General features: G+C 43.4%; 1 protein-coding gene across 1 annotated transcript; it reads right to left on the bottom strand.

The window, feature by feature from the left end:
• Positions 1 to 5,093: 5,093 nt before the first annotated feature.
• LOC121857197 (angiotensin-converting enzyme-like) lies at positions 5,094 to 14,422 on the bottom strand. Its single transcript, XM_042353139.1, has 14 exons — positions 14,315 to 14,422; positions 12,813 to 12,964; positions 12,442 to 12,606; positions 11,114 to 11,210; positions 10,649 to 10,786; positions 10,166 to 10,302; positions 9,574 to 9,723; positions 9,061 to 9,230; positions 8,498 to 8,622; positions 7,966 to 8,209; positions 7,249 to 7,347; positions 6,917 to 7,054; positions 6,277 to 6,443; positions 5,094 to 6,036 (listed from the first exon to the last, which is right to left on the bottom strand). Exons 1-14 carry the CDS (start codon positions 14,376 to 14,378, stop codon positions 5,933 to 5,935), a joined length of 1,950 nt encoding a protein of 649 aa, XP_042209073.1. The 5' UTR covers positions 14,379 to 14,422; the 3' UTR covers positions 5,094 to 5,932.
• Positions 14,423 to 17,925: the final 3,503 nt, after the last annotated feature.

The following is a 17,925-nucleotide window of genomic DNA, read 5'->3' as shown; positions in this document are numbered from 1 at the left end:
GATGTCACGGTCTACTAACTACGTCATAGACTTTTATTTTTTTACCGTCTAGCAGACGAATTACCGTCAAACGGCAGCACTACACCTGCCAACTGTCTGTTCATAAAAGTCCCGTACATCAACTTTGTATTTACATTAACTTTCACGATAAATTAAAACAAAAAATATTCCACTTATAAAAGACCGATTATATTAATGCTACAACTTATCATAGATTAACAAAAAATATCAATAATCTTTATCGCTATATTATTCATGAGACAACACACTTGCTCGAGCGTGTCACTAGTCTTTCATAACTCACTATTTCTTCCACCCATCCTCCTCCCCGCGTTACGCCCCCTGGGTGTTGTGATGCGTGGGGTCGCACGAGGTTGCGTGGGGCACTGGCTGGCCACTCAACAAAGTGGGTCACACATGTAAAGTAATTTCCTTAATGTTCTCTGATATCCACAATGAACTCGGTGCCACAGGTTGGTTATATGTAGTTGTGTCCGTCAGCTGACCCAGATCCAGGTCCTGGATTGTCAAAAAATCGTACTTTATTTTTACCATTAGGCCGCAGATGTGAGTACTTAGCTATAGAGCTCTTTTAAACTATAAACAAAAAATGGCGACATTAACATGGAAAGATGTATGGCGGTGCTGTGTAGGTCACCTGTAGGGTGCGAAGAAGAGGTTTTGTCACACCATCAGCGTCATAGTTGCCGCTGCCATTGGTGCTAAATGATATAAAAAAATTATAATAAATATTTTTTTTCAGTCACATTTCCCCAATATATTACAATATCGTGATCAAATCTCATAGGCAAATCATATCCTTATACCACGTATGCCCGACAATTGTACTAAGCAAGAGAACCACGCTACACCTACCACACGTTTTGAATATAATCATTTAATGGTACCTTGTTGTCTCTCACGGAACTAGGACACATTAACTCACTTTCTGAGGACTATAGAACCTCACCTATTTGGGAGAACAACAGGTACTACAATCATCAGGCATCAGGGAACCATTCTAAGATCATTAAGTCAATTGAATACTTGATAATCACCAGTTTTGAGGACAGGGAGGCCACGGTATATTTCACATCCCTCTTTTGTTTGACGAGAGGTACCGGTATGGCCAGCATAAGGACAGAGCCAGACAATGTGATGTAGTCGTGGCCAGAATTAGGCTAGGATACAGACACATCTGGCAAGTTAGTAACGTTGCACCCATACCGGAACGATCAGCATGTAAACTTTGTGATAAACCTTTAAAGCATACACTTGAACACTATATTATTGAATGTGACACAGTCAAAGGCTTCAGGCCACCTGGCTTATTGTATCATGAACTTTTTAATTACTACATTGAATCAGGGGTGCTTGAGGACATTTTTGCTGTTTATCCCTAATTTGCTAGCCCACACTGATTAGTCTTCAATTAGAATATGACGTCCAATGTATATGAACCAGTCTTGCGTGGCAGCGAACAGTGACATCACCCACACGACTCTGACCTATATATACTGCTAATGAATATGATGTATTTCTTTGTGCATGAACCTCTGTCCTGCGTGGCAGTGAGAAGTGATACCACCCTCAGTGTCAAGACCTGACTGAATTACTCAGAATAGGCAAACTGTACTCCAAGATTTGTCAATAAATTTGTTAGACTAAAAACTAAACCTCTTTTGTTGGGGGTGAGAGAGGAGAGGTTGGGCGAGGGAAGGAGGGGTAGGTGGGTGAAAAGGGTGGGTTGAAGGAGGGGCGGGATGAGTGAGGAGGGGCGGGATGAGCCAGGAGGGGCGGGATGAGCCAGGAGGGGTAAGGTGAGAGAGGAAAGGTGAAGGGGCAGAGGAGGAATGAGAGGTGGGACGAGAGGGGCGGGGTTGGTGAGAATTTCATTATTGTTTTGTTCGGTCCAAAGAAATCTGCTTAGCTACTAGATGCAAAGTGTGGGTACAGCTTTAATACGTCAGCTATCTTACCGAAAGTATGCTTGGATCAGTCTCTAAATGGTTCTACCTTTTCATAGTTAAAGACGTAGTGATGATGTGTTGCCATATGTTTGGCCACACACTTTGTATTAGGTGAGAGAGAAGATGTAGTGAATGAGGAGCGGAATAAGGGAGTGGTAGTGAGGGGGAGGTGTAGGGTAATGTAGAGGAGGGGCGGGGTGAGGGAGGAGGGGCAGGGTGAGGCGGGAGGAGTCGGAAGGGGCCAGACACAACGTAATTAGGATAATGGAGGGTGTGAGTAGCGTGTTTCCCTCCACGCTGCCCGCTACAGGTCGTTGTTCCCGCTCCGCCCCGCCCACACCCTCTACCACCCACACTCTCGTCCCACCCACACCCTCGTCCCACCCACACCCTCGCCCCACCCACACCCTCGTTCCAGTGATAAAAGAAAAAAAATGCAAAAGAAAAACATAACTTTCGGTGTTACTTACCAAAGTATCCGAAATAGAGTAACACAAGCAGTTAGAAATGCCAGACTTAGCTATTGTACAAATAAGCTTCAGTCAGCATCAGGCAACAATAAGATAACCTAGAGTATCATCAATTCTACTCAGGAGGAACACTCAACCTACTGCTCCTGTTTGGGCCGGGGTTTGATATCGAACGATCTCACTTGTTAACACTTGCCTGAATGAGTGTAGAGTAGTCGCTGGTACCTTTGGTGAAGCTGGGGGAGATAATAGGTAGTCTCACGGCGTGTCACCTTTGATACAGTCGTAGTTTTGAGTCGTTGAGTTGAGTCGTTGAGTCGTCCAAGCCCACCTGGGTTACACGTGTAATTATCTTAGCTTGTAAGTATACACAAGTGTACACATGTTCTGTTATCTTCATTTGTGGTTCCTTGGTTTAATGTAAACACACGTGGTGATTTTCTAGTTATATTGGATGTTCTGGTAGTTACAGAATTGTTTGTTAACAGACTACTGAGCATTAGCTATTAGCTTGTAATTAGCTGATAAAATTAGAGAGAGATACAGCCTTGGGAGCTACTGTATGCTCACACACGTCTCTTTGGTACGGTGTCTGGCTGTGAACTGCTGAACTGTGTGAAACTGTGAACTAGGCGAACCTCTCTCTGTCTGCTTGTAAGGGGGTATTTAATCTATACGTCAACACAGAGATAAAAGGCTACACTCCACAGGCCTACTCTCACGGAGGCCTGGGGACATATATTTATGGGTTGTAACCTGAATCTGTGTGAAACTACAAATGTTTATGTGTGCTGCCCACCCAAGGAGGTGTGACAGAACAAATGCTTATGTAGCTTTATGCTCAATAGTCTGGGTGATAGAATGTATATAATGAATATATGTCCTTAGCCCATATTTATATAATACTGATTGATAGGGGCTAGAGCACTCCCCACTCAGCTTTACGATAAATGATACAGCTGTAACGGAACCGCTATTGTCTACATGTATAGTACATTATATCAAACAGTGGTCCTCCCCATCCTGTTGTATGGCAGCGAGACATGGGTCACATACAGGAGACACCTAAAAGCATCTGAGAAATTTCTCCAAAATAGTTCGCTGGAAAGACAAGGGGACATACGAGTATACCAGTATCCTCGCTAACACCAGCTGTGGGCGTATCGAGGCTGACATTATCCATGACTAACTACGTTGGATAAGCCATGTTACCCGCACAGACGACAGTAGACTGCAAATAATGGCAAACGTAATGCTGGCAGGCAACAGAAAGGGTATATAGATAATTCTAAGAGAAACCAAATCGACCCCCGCAATGAGAGAGATCACTTCTCGCTGTAAATTTTAGAAAAAAACATTGCACGAGAATGTATTACTGAATACATCCCATCTTGGACGATAGTCTGTTTTATGCTATTTAACGTAACCTAACCCAACCTAAACGTAACTAACCTAACCTAACCATTTAACTAAGACGGTACAACATGGCATAAAGCAGACGATCGTCCAAGTGGGATTACATGCCGAGGCGGACAAGCGCCAGCGCCGGAAAGACGCTGCAGCCTCTCTCCTGCACCAGATGTCGCCCTCCACGCGTGCAACATCTGTAGATGACCCAGTCGGTTCCATATTGGCCTTTCGAGCCACCTCAGAGCTCGCCAACGAAGGTAACACCATCAAAAACTCTTATCATTCAGTTATCACTGGAAGACTGTCGTACTCAATTCCGAGTGACAGGAATTAATCATAACCTGCACCAGAGTAATATATTCTCTGTCAGTGAGTCAGTTAATGGGTGAGTTAATGACGTGTTTTCTTTATCAGTGAGTGAATGAACAACAATGACAAAATTTCTCCGTAACTGAATCATTTAGTTAATAATTTTCTTCGGCACTGAATGAGTAAGTTACATTTCTCTCCGCTAGTTAGGGTTTAGTGTTACCCCATCAGTGAGTGAGTGAGAGATAAAGTAGTGTTTATATTTACTAACAAGGTAAAACACTGCAGAAATTAGTTACAGTATCAGGGATGAGTGACCTCCCTAGTGCTGACGTAATAGCAACCACCACTAAACCACAAGTGTCTCTCAATTAACTCACACAGAATATAAAAAATGCTAATATGTTCAAATTAAATTAAATTCCAGCTTACTGTAACTGTTAACAAGCTCGTCTTTACTTACCTGCGAGAGAGCAAGAAATTTGTTGTTTTATACACGGCAGTAAAACGTATTATTGTGTGTGTGTGTTGATGGAGGTTCTCGCTCTTGTTGACAATCTGTGTGTACCTGGCTGCTCCCTGGCCTACACTGGCGCGTAGTTAGACATGGGGGAGTGTAACAGTGAGGAGGCGTGGCACAGGGAACAGCCACACCCAGGTCATGACAACAGCGGTCAACAAACCATGGGCCACTGCCACTCTCCCCCCTTAACACAAACATCCTGCCATCACCTCGATATAACGCAGTAGTATCATCTTATCTACCATACACTACACCCTACCCATTTTTCTTTCGGTAATAAACATGGTAAAGGATCACTTACCTCACTGATATATTTGTACACCTGGAAGCAGTACCGTACAAACAACACTGTAATAAAGTGCAGTTTCATAAAAAAAAAACAATCTTAACTGGGATAATAAAACCTCAGTGACAAAGTGAAGAATTGTGGAATATGAGAACATAGGTATTAGTGGGTCTTATCTCGGCTTAATGCCAACAATGCTCGGTACAACAGCAACACTACCACTTTAGAAAGTTTGAAAACATATATTTTTCAAAAGCTGAGAGTACATACAAAAAGAAAATAATGATGAGAATAATAAAACAATACTGTATTTATTCAGTAAGATCACCATACAGGTTTACAATTGGTGTGACATGTACTATATATAGACTATGCAAGCATACAGTTCAGCAAGTGTTTAGACAATGCAGGTATACTTTCTACTGTACATAGACCGTGGAGGTCTAAAGTTTCCAATGTACTTAGATAATGCTGGTATACAATAGTAAACAATAAGTCAACAAGCCATCTGATGTTTTAATAAACAATCTTAAAACATCAGCAATAAGTTAAAACAATAATTATTTTCATATAAATAGAATAGAAGGATCACACTAGTTACACCGTCTAATATACCTGAAGAGATAACATAATACCCTTTATCATTCTAACTACAACTTTAGAAGTAAGAATTAATATCATTGAATGGGGATCGAGTCCGCGTCACAAGATATCAGAGTCTAAAGCTTCGTGTTAACAGAAATAAAAGGTTAAACAACGTAGCCTCGATGTGTAAACACCATCTACGTCCCACACACTATCATCTTACAGTACATTAGTTGCAGTCACCGACATATTAAACAAGCTTAGAGGAGTTACTATAAGGAAGTTGAACATCATTACATTTAAAATAACAATAAAATGGGAGAGAGAAAACGCCTCAAATCATATCAATGTTATACTGAAGAATACTTTTATTTTTATTTTAGTTCACTTGTAGGATGGGATCATCTTTGTGATGGATGATGGTGGATGAGTGGATGGTGGGCTGCATCAGGAAGGGCTTCTTGTACACACAGTACTCGCCGTCTGGGGGAAACACAGTACTTCAGTAGTTATAGTCTGTGTCTGTTCCTTCACGTGTGGGAGACATTGTTGATAATAATTTGACATTCACAGTAAAAGCCATTATTTGGAGCCTTTTGTAGTTTAGGGGTTAATGTCGACGTCAGGACATATCCATGGAAGTTATGGTATCATTTGATGGTTAAGGATTTTAAAGACAAATCTTTTAATTACCAACTACTGTAGATATACGGGACCACTCACCTGACCTCCAGCCGACGTACTCTCCATGCCGGGCGTTGTCCTTCCTCAGCCAGTCCTCCAGGGGCCTGAAGTATTCCCTCATGACGGAGGCGTCCATCTCCCTCTGACCCGTCAACACCTGGAGCGCCTCCGGCCACGGCCTCGAACTCCCCAGCTGCATCATATCTCTGTCCATAGTTATGGCGGCTCAGCAAGACACTTTTCTCTCAATAACACAACATTTATTGTAATCCCTTTACCACAATGACGAGTTAACTAAGCTTCTGCAGTGATGACAAATCATGTATTTTTAGCAATAAAATTAAAAATATATTTATTCTATGTAGGTAATATTTTACAACTAAGTATTTTTCATATATATAGAAGATCAAATGTGTTCTCTCTTATAGAAGGAAACTACAAACAAGTATTTTTCCACATCACGGCGGTTTTCAGTAAATGGTCATCCATAAATCATTAACATTTAGTCAAGGATGAATATTGCGGAAATAGAAAGCTTTGGGACCGTCAGCCCAGCTTCTACGAGTTCCATTTACTGTACTCTCAAAGACTGCCACGTAATCATTTACTCTCTAATGTTTGGTATCTGAGGTAGCCCCCCAACTCTCTGCTAGTACAAGTATAAACACTTTACACTCACCTCAGGGCTTTACCAGCTTCGGTAGACCTGAAGATGTCGCATTTGTGGAGAGGTATGGCAGAGTTCCATCCATACTGCCCTGCCTTAATGCACAGCGCCTTGTGAAACTGATACTGCAGCACAAAACCAACAAAGTACCTGGAATATCCAATGGATATTTCTTCAAGAGTCTCGTAACTTATGTAACAAACAGCTGCAGTATTTATTTTACACTCAGAATAATCCTTATACACGCAACTGTATTCCTACAGGACATTATTACTGCGGTGTAACTACAGATTACCAAGAAGATTGACACTATGGCTGTGTGTGTGCTGACTCCCGCCACTCACCTGGTATAAGAGAGGTCAGCGTCAACATGGTACTTGGAGGCGGGGTCAAAGTCGTCCTCTGTGCGCAGGATCGGAGGCTTCACGCCCTGCACGTTGTACCTGAAGACAAGGCGGCAGGAGGGTATCGTTAAGAAACAAATATTAAATTATCAGGACGTAGGAATGCACACAGATAATTTCACGAGACATCACAAATCAGCTGAAGATTTGTTCATGAACGGCAAAACAAATAGCCTAATATACTATACTGACGAAGGTAGTTCTCTGTTGTCTTGGGTTCACAGAGAAGAGATAGTTCAAGGGATATCATCCTCATGTTTCCCAACACATAAACAATAACAAATACGATGACAGCTGAAATAAAACGAACAGGCTGGACATGGAAGCTGTTTGAAAAGTTTTAAGTGATTTTGAAAAATTATTATGATGAAAAGTAAGTCATTTTGAAAATTTATGTTGAAAACTGGTAAAATTTAAAATGCAATTTTGTAACTTTATACAACATTTTATATAGAGAGGAACAATGCCCCTTTATATGGTTTATCTCGCACCTGTTAATATGATCCAGTGTTTATTGATAATGGAACAAGAATTTTGATTAAGTAAAATAAACCGTGTCATGGGTTCAGGGGAGATCAGATTAAGTTAGGTTCAATCATTATTATATATTCCTAAACCTCACAGATTCTCATAATGATATAAGTACAAACAGCTCACCTGAGATCCCACCAAGCACAGTTCCACTCACTCTCCTCGTAGGTACCGTCAAACACTCGCCACCGCCACAGGTCCATCAGGTAAGCAAACGGCATGAAGGTTAGTTTGTCGAGGGCCACCTGAAGGAGGAAATTGATATCGGCCTCCGGGTCCTCCTCTAGCCTCCTGAGGATGCCCAGCCTATAGAGGTGCCTGGGCGTGGCTGCAATCATCTCCACAGTGTGACCCACAGCCTCCTGAAAACCTGTGAGAGCGTCATGCTGTGGTGTTATGACAGGACCAAACGTGCTGTAGAGGCTACAGAAGCTGCTGCACCCGCGTCATGTATTATACTTCATGCAGATAATATGTTGACAGTTTGTGGTGGATTATGCAACGCGACATTGGTCATCAAAATGCCTCAGTAGACAAGAACTCCATCCTGGATTTTGGTAAAACTTAATGACAGAAAAAATATGACTACCTTAGTTACCCTGAGGAGTGTCACCTGACTTTAGTAAAGAATAACAACACAGGTAAAGGAAGGACTTACCTGGGTTGGCTCCCTGGCGGTATGCGTAGGGTTGGTGGCGGTAGTGGAGGAAGTACTGCAGATGAGCCATCTCGTGATGGGCTGAAGCCAGGTCCTCCTCGCTCACCTCCGCGCAATGCTTGATCCTGCACCGTGATATAGGTAGGTAACCTGTGAGAGTTCAGGTCTGGGTGATGACACAACCCACATGTGGTAACAAGGACACACCAGGGGTCACACTCAGTGCTAAACATCATAGTATTGGGTCAAGTTTGTAAGTCCCATCACCTGTGACTTTTATACCGATAGAATGTTTGTTCATTCTTTGTGGAATCACTTACTGTTATGAGTAAACATAAACACAGCGTTGTTTTGATATGTTACTGTGTTATAATGTAGGTTTGATTTTCACACTAAAGTACAAACATTCTTTCTAAAGCAGTTTTTTGTGGACTGTTAACGTGTTAAAATTTCATGTACTGTTCCTGTATTTATACCAGAACTTGTGCTTATCACTAACTGGATGCGTAGTGTTGTTCTTGAATTAAGGAAGTTAAGAGTACTATCATGATTACTCTCAGTACCTGTAGTCTTGGCCGTTGCATAAGTCCCAGGCAGAAGAGTGGCAGACAACTTCTCTGTCGTGAGGCTTCTGCAGGAGAGAGTCACGCCAGAAGGAGGGCGGCATACGTGGCAGACCCAGAGAGCTAAAGAAGTCGTCTGCCACCTTGAACATTAACGTCGGGGTGTATCTCTGGGGAAGAGAGGTCAGTGTAGTCAGCTGGTGTGGTCATTATTTGGGTTAAGTGAGCGTTTATTTGTCGTGTTCTTAATTGTACTCAGTTACCAAACATTATTTATATTATTTCTGATATTTAATCAGTTTATTTAGCCAGAAAAATGCAGATACAGAGTGAACAAAAACAATAATAACGAAATAGCTCAGCCAAGTGGGGGCTTAGCTCTCTTAGTGGGAACCACACACACACACACACACACACACACACACACACACACACACACACACACACACACACCTTAGCTTTCGTCATTATTCAAGCCATCTTTGAAGTACAAGTCCTCGGGGAGGCTCTCACCTGTTTCCTCATCCTGTTAGTGACGTTAGGATACCTTTTGCCAGGGTAAGGCATGATAAGCTTTGAGATCTTCCACTGCTGCCCCCACATGTCTCCTAGCAGGTGAACGGGTAGGGGGCCACGCTCGGAGACCACCTGTGACCCATACACCTGTCCAGGATAAAACAGGTGTAAATAGGGGCGCCTGAGAGGGATGTGAGTGGAAGGTTGATGATGTCCGTACACTAAGATGCACACTGTTTGTCACATAAGAATATCTAATTCCATAAAAGTTTCATGACATTATTTTCTCATGTATCTAAACCCTTCTTTGTCAATCATCATATAATACTATTTTAAACTGTATAAAAAATGGAGGAGATATATATAGATACAGAGAGAGAGAGAGAGAGAGAGAGAGAGAGAGAGAGAGAGAGAGAGAGAGAGAGAGAGACATAATCTATGTTTATACTGAATATTCATTGTCCTCCCCCCCATAACTTCACACTTCCCTTCACCATCACTCTCTGACAGCCCGAACTATCTCCTCGACAAACCGCCCCCACACCACCGCCCACCCCTCTCACCCAACAATCACTCCCATACTACCTACCTGCCGAAGTTTCCTCCTGGTGTAGGCGTGTAGCTGCAGGTAGAGAGGCTTCAACTGCTCCCAAGCTTCCGCCATCTGATTCTTGAAGTCCACGCCGCCATACTCAAACAGCTCCAGTTCGTCCTTGCTGGCATAGTCTGTAGTGGAGCCTCCGTGACATTACTACAGCTATGACAAGATGTTCCAGCTTCAATCAGGCAGCCTAGACACACCTATATTAAGATCGACTGCCCACAGTTTAAACACAATGACAAATAACAGGTATAACTAGTTAAATACGTCAGAATTATAAAAGTATATCCTAACCTTAGTCAACAGATAAAGCAAATCACCAACCTAAGTCACCGTGGAGTCACCCTAAAGTCACCATCCACTACTAGGCAGCCTAAGTCACCGTGGAGTCACACTAAAGTCACCATCCACTATTAGGCAGACTATAAGTCACCATTGAATCACGAGCCATCACCATTAAGCAGTACTCACGATTGGCCAGGGCGGCGTGGTTAGCCAGCCTCACGAACCGAGGGTAGGCTCTCCGTATCTTGCGAGTGTTGACCCTCCATGTCCTCCACACGTGCGCCAGCTCCTTTGGATCACGACTGTTGCGTAAGATCTTCTTTGCTGTCAAGGGAACAAGTGTATAATAGTCTTCTTCATTGTAATGCTTGTAGTGGTGGTGATCTTAACTACTGGTGCTTGCAGTTGTGAAAAGCTTAGTTATTATCAGTGCTTGTAGTGGTGAAGAGGACCTACCGAGAGCCTTATCTAAGACCCTACCCACAACTTTACACACAGAACATACTCAATCCCTTATCTAGACCTCAAAGTCTTTACCCCTACCAATACCCCAATCCCATAACCAGAGTTAGACCCAGAACCTTTAAAAAGAACCCCCTAAAGTCCTGGATATAACCTTACCTAAAGGCCTTATCCAGATCCCAAGCTTACCTCTCTCTAGGGTAAGGTCACACTGATAGGGGCGATGATAGTTACACACGGTGGCACTGGTATACACAGCCGTCATGCCCCTCACTGTGTTGGTGTACTGTAAACACAAGGAGGATCACACACACGTTACCTTACGACAGGGATATAGGTAAGGGCGAATATGTTTTCCTATAACTAACCCCCTGTTAACCTGTAAGGGTAAATGGGTTTAGATTATCTTCAGCTTGTTTCTGTGGTGGTATTTTGTCTAATGGGAAATGGTTTAGTGGGGGTTTTGTCCAGTGGGATATTGCAGAGTGGAGTTTTGTCCAGTAGTATATTGTATTGTGGGGTTTTGTCCAGTGGGATATTGTATTGTGGGGTTTTGTCCAGTGGGATATTGTACTGTGGGGTTTTGTCCAATGGGATATTATATGGTAGGGTTTTGTTCGATGGGATATTGTTTGGCGGGATTTTGTCCAATGGAATATTATATGGTAGGGTTTTGTCCGATGGGATATTGTTTGGTTGTGTTTCGTCCAGTGGAATAATGTTTCATAAGGCCAGTCCATCGAGATATTGTGTGAGTGTTGGTGGAGGTTTAACTTGCTATGATTTTCCTCGTCTTCCACTTACATTAACTCAACATATAGATCAGCAGCTGTGGTTGTGAACATGTGACGTGTTGGTGTATACATCACACTGTACTGCCGGGCTCTCAGATCTAACTAAATACCTAGAGATCCCGTATTTATATCAGTATAATAATAATAACAATAAGTGTCCGATGTAATAGCCGCAAGTAACCTCTTCACCCCCCCCACCCCCTACATCCTTGTGTAAGGTGAAGCGCAGAAGCGTTTACAGCGCCCAACAGGGAAGCATGCTAAGTTCATGCTCGCCTTATGTCTCATGAATTAAGGGCGTAGAAGCCTGAAGAGTCAATGGTTTTTGTCTAAGCAAGTTATTGGAAGCTCCCTGAATACGAATTCGCAACTTTCGATTTACAGCAGGTACCTATTTTGCTGCTAAGTGAACAGGGACCAAGGGGACTAGGAAGAGTGTCCAAACAACTTCCGCTTGCCCGGGAATCGAACCCGTGACATCTTGCTTGCGAGGCAAGAGCGGTACCGCTCTACCACCAGCGCCCCACCCTTGAGCCTTCATCCCTGACCTCTTGCTCCTTGATCCCTCACTCTTGAACTCTCACCCTTGACCCCTCACACTTAACCATATACTACTGACACTTCATCCAAGACCCCTTAACATTGCCCTCTCACCCTCGAACCCCTCACACTTGACTTTCACCCTCGACCCTTCACACTTGACTCTCACCCTTGATTCCTTACCTTGGACAAATATTCAGTTCGTAGGGCGGCAGGACCCAAGACGGACATGGCTTCCAGCTGTCTCATAATGGCGGGATCCTGCAGGTACCGATGCATTGCCCTCCACCTCCCCACCATCACCCAGGAGACCTTTTGCAGTGTCTTGTAGTCCTCCTGAGCCGCCAGCTGGTGAAGAAGGAGTGCGGCAGATGGTGGTGATGACAGGTATAACAGGATGTGTCGTGGCAAGTCAGTAAATGAAGAAATTATCAACGAAAGTGAGGTAGGATGGTAAATTGTGAGGGTTAGCTTGGATTATGAATTCATCTGACTAGCTGGGTTTTAAATCTCTCTCTCTCTCTTAGCACACACTGTCTTCAGCTTCCACTCACCAAGCGGATCATGTTGTAGCTGGTGATGTTTGTCTGATAGTCCCATGATGCCGAGAGGGTCTTGGCACACTGTGAGGAAAACAGTTCATCTTGTTCGTTCAGGAATTTCTTCACCGCCGCCTCCAAAACCCTCGTGTCCACCAGCACCCCATCTGCCGGGAGACACAGATCACACTAGGTCAGCAAAAGGTCATCAGGGCTCAGAAAAAGGTCCTATATGAGAATTACTGATCACCGTGTGTAAGCAAAGGTCATTAGGGGTCGCAACCGGTCATACAGGATCATGAGGGGTCAAAACAGATCCTAAAAGATTTTCAAGTATTTATGTTTTCAACACAGGTCATGAGAGGTCACCAGGAGTCATATAAGGGTGTTTAAGGTCTTAAGAGGTCACCATCGGTCATAAATAGTGAGAGGGATCATAAGGTCATGAAAAATAGATAATCAGAATTCAACATGAATCTCCATAGATTACCAGAGGTCATTAAAGGTTGTCAGAGGTCACCAGTGATCATAGAAGGTTGTTAGAGGTCACCAGGGTTATGAAAGGTTGCCAGAGGTCACCAGGGGTCATAAAATATTGTCAGAGTTCACCAGAGGTCATAAAAGGTTGGCAAAGGTCACCAGGTTTATAAAAGGTTGTCAGAGGTCACCAGGGTCATAAAACGTTGTCAGAGGTCACCAGGGTCATAAAACGTTGTCAGAGGTCACCAGGGTCATAAAACGTTGTCAGAGGTCACCAGAGGCCATAAAGGGTTGTCAGAAGTCACCAGAGGTCATAAAAGGCTGTCAGAGGTCACCAGGATCATAAAAGGTTGTCAAAGGTCACCAGGGTCATAAAACGTTGTCAGAGGTCACCAGGGTCATAAAACGTTGTCAGAGGTCACCAGAGGCCATAAGAGGTTGTCAGAGGATACCAGAGGTCATAAAAGGTTGTCAGAGGTCACCAGGGGCATAAAAGGTTGTCAGAGGTCACCAGGGGACATAAAAGGTTGTCAGAGGTCACCTGGGGACATAAAAGGTTGTCAGAGGTCACCAGGGTCATAAAAGGCTGTCAGAGGTCACCAATCATAAAAGGTTGTCAGAGGTCACCAGGGGTCATAAATAGTTGTCAGAGGTCACCAGGGTCATAATTTTTTAAGGGTTATTAGTCAGGTATTCGTCGGTAATAGGGCAATTACCCACCCAGTGAGGACGCTACCAGTATAATTGGACGGGTAACGGAAGAGTTTGCAAGTTTGTCTGGTAAATAATGCCTCGCCTCACAGTCAACCTCTGCCGGGCTTTTCATCTGCTGTACTGATCATGAGTGACCACGATACATGAGGGAAATATCCTGAGTCACAGCCTACACAAGCACCACTGCACCTCTCGCTCTGGTCCATTTAATATTATCTTAATTCATAACCACTACCGAACACCAAGTACATCAAACATATTTGTCTTTGTATTAATCATTGAGTTATTACACTTATTAATTATCAACAGTTTCTTATCCTTACCAAAATTCCCCTGTACGGTGAGGGTGGCAGCGCCAAGCAGAGAGCACAGGCGCAGTAGCAGCATGGTATAGCTCCCGGTACCACAGTGCCGGTCTGTTGACGCTCAACCCGGGCTATCCAGGACTGCGCATGCGCCCGCTCCCACCTGCCAACCATGTTTTACCCTCAGGATTAAAGGCATCATACTCATACACAACCGCCTGAAAACGGTAACAAATACTCTAAACTTGTCTACTTGGATTATTCTTCGTAATTGCATTTAAAATAAATAAATCTTAAAACTTAACATTTACCAGTCACTATTATAACCGCAAAAAACTCAATTAAGCTCTACTTACTAAAACTAGAGTAGACTTAATTACTAAAATTTGATAACTGCATCAGGTTCACCAGGTACAGTAGATGAGTGGTGTTTGATGTTCGTCCTGGAACAAACAACAACACGGACCACCTGAAGCTGGCACTTCAGGTCACACAGTATCCCCCTCAACCCGGCCAGCCCACTTACCTATATGATTATCTTATTTGGTTACTTATCATTATGGCAGTAGTACGCTGTGTTTATTGCTCGGGTGGAGTTGTGGATGGTGCGAGGGAGCAGCTACGGGGTGAGGCTTGTGCCGACAGCTGGGCCTCAGGCCTCACACTGCACCGGCACACGAAACATTATGGAAACTGGACCTTGAACTGAGTTTCAGCCGGACTTGTTTTCCAGCAGCTCGTCCTTTTTTCCAGTCGGCCTTGTGCTCCACCCGGCCTTGTTTTCCGGTCGGCCTTGTGCTCCACCCGGCCCTGATTTCCAACCGACCTCGTATTCCAACTGGCTCTGGATTAAGATAGCCCTGAGGCTGGATCACAGAACAGGAGCACGGGAATTTCAGCCAGCCCTTTCCAGCCGGATCTGTAGCTTGGGAACACAGGACAGCTAGAACACTGGACCAGTTGAAACACAAACCCTCAAGAACAAAAAGACAGCGGGAACAAGACCAGCTGGAACATAAGACCAGCTGGAACACAGGGCCAGCTGGAACACAAGAACATAAGAATGGAGGAAACTGCAGCGGGCCTATTGGGCCATACTGGGCAGTCCTATTTACACCCAACCCCTATCGCTCATATATCCATCCAACCAGCGTATTCGAGTTAATGATGATGTTTAGTAACTTGTTCCACTCATCCACAAGACCAGCTGCAACACAGTACCAGCTGGAATATAAGGTCAGCTGGTATACATGACCAGCTGTACTTGCACTTATTCTCTCTGCCTGTAATTTATCTTAAGGAATGAAGTACAAAAAGTAAAGGATAAGAGAAATTGCCTGTAATTACGTGCCGGTGGTTAGCTCACAGGCTGACAGCGTCCTTTTTGCTTTTGTTGCCTCTATCATAAGTCTCGCCCAGTATATGATTACAGTAACGCCTAACCGAAGCGAACGAGAGTCGCCTAAAGGAAGTTTAAGTAGCATAACCTCGAATACGTAGTTTACAGTCAATAAATGACAAAGTGAAAAAGATTCACTTGACCCAAAGGTTCAATTACGTCACATTAATTATATAATAATCATAAATACATTGCCGGGGTGAACAACAGTTACTTTAAACAAGGGTTGAATGATACAACTGAGCGAGTGATCTATTCATCACTTCCTGGTGAAGGGTAATTTAGCCAGACCCCGAGAGCCTCCGTTACTGCTGGAGGAGGGTACTGCCTACCCCTCACAAGATTCTCTGAAAAGCCAGGGTATTGACCAGCCCCCCGAGAGTTCCTTTGTAGGAAGAAAAACTGCCTCACGTCTTTGTAAATTCTGAAGGATATATTATACTGTCCTGTCTACCTAGTATGTCCTGCAGGCCGGTGTACCATCTATAGCTACTGTTAGGATCAGTGTTAGGTTCTACATGTCGACCTACTAATAGGGGAGGTACTGTTTACCCTCCCAGTATAAGGTGTTACTGGGTCTGGTACTGAAGAGTGAGTGTCCATCACTAACTCATCTCAAGGCCGCTGTACTCCCGGGTCGCTCAACTCTGTGTGTCACTTCACTTCACACTTTCAATACATTGGCCTCCCTTACTTGACAGGTGTGTTCACTAAAACGTACCTGTGCCCAAACTTGTTCCTAAATAAGTACAAGTACATAAATTTGTCCTCAGCCTTAAATCTGTACCCGCACCTAAGCCTAAACTTGTCCTTGTATCTAAATCTGTACCTATACCCAAACTTGTTCTGAAATATGTACAGTACCTAAACTTGTACCTAAATCTACACCTGCACCTAATTATGTACTTGTACCTGCCCTATACCTGTACTTGCAATAATCATTTATCTTGTTAATATGATTTTAATATGTTTACAAAACAGCGTTACAGTTCTCACAGAAACACCAACAGCAGCAACTTCAACAACAATTACCACCAACAACAACCACCACCACCACCACCAACAACAACCACCACCACCACCACTACCACCAACAACACCACCATCAACAGCCCGGGGTTATGGGAGGTCATGATCTCCTTTACTCCACCAGTTAGCATTGTCTTCCCTCTTGTTCAGCTACACACATCGTCTTTGTTTTATTCTTTCAAGTTTCTGCTGCAGATGACGGTAATTTCTGTTTCTCTGTCTAATTGTATTATTATTTTCTCTCCCCGTCGAACTTTTACGGTGACAGAACACACAGGTTGTTATTTGTTTCTTGGTCAATTGGTTTTCCTTTCTCATATATTTACCTTCTCTCTGTATAATATAACTAAATCCATCTGTGTATAGAAATTACCAAATGACAACTGGTATTGGATTATAATTATCCCATTAAATCGTCTATTTTATGAGTCACACGATGACACCAAATTACTGTGATTCTCTATAAGGCGGGTGACACAAAAGGCGGGAGGTGCCGGGGGCGGGTCACGCTGGGCGGAGTCGTCCCCGGCAGCAGGACCACTGAAAAACGCGACGCTCCCGGGCTGTGTTCTCTGATAACAAACTTCTCTGAAATCCTTTGTGAACTTATTACTATTATTTGTTTTGAAGACGAGAATCTTTGTGTTCAATACGTCAACATCACTCCTCTATAGCCACGAAAAGTGACGATCTTGGACATTACCGAAGATGAACCAGTGTTTTTTATATTATAGTTGAATTAAATCCCTATTAAACATGAATATAGCTATCTCATATATTCCCTTTGTTTCAGTATACCCGAACACGCCTCATAACCCTGAAAATTTGATCGTGAATATAAACGCCTGGGAGAACCAATTTAACTTCCCACACTCTATTTTATATATTGTATTAGCGCATATGTCATAAGTCCTGTCATCTTCAGTTAGGGGTTCAGAGCTCCAAGCATTCTCTATCACCGTCCTAAACTTCTTGTATACTGTCGAACTAACTATAGATAAGCACCAAAATATACAGCATCCATGATTTGTTCTCGCCAGCTGTCAATAAAGAGATGTTAAAACATTCATAATATTCTTTTCTTACGGTAATGAGATGAGTTGTTTGCCAGCTGTGTTCGGTCGTTGAGTTTCAGTGGTTTCGTCACGTAAAGTGTTACTGCGGAAAGGGAGGTAGAGAGAGGAGAAGAGAGGGGAATAAG

This window comes from Homarus americanus, unplaced genomic scaffold (genome assembly GCF_018991925.1).
Source record: "Homarus americanus isolate GMGI-L3 unplaced genomic scaffold, GMGI_Hamer_2.0 scaffold1024, whole genome shotgun sequence".
In the NCBI taxonomy this organism is placed as follows: Eukaryota; Metazoa; Arthropoda; class Malacostraca; order Decapoda; family Nephropidae; genus Homarus; species Homarus americanus.
Note: the sequence above shows the minus strand (reverse complement) of the source record. Positions and strands in the feature narration are given on the sequence as shown.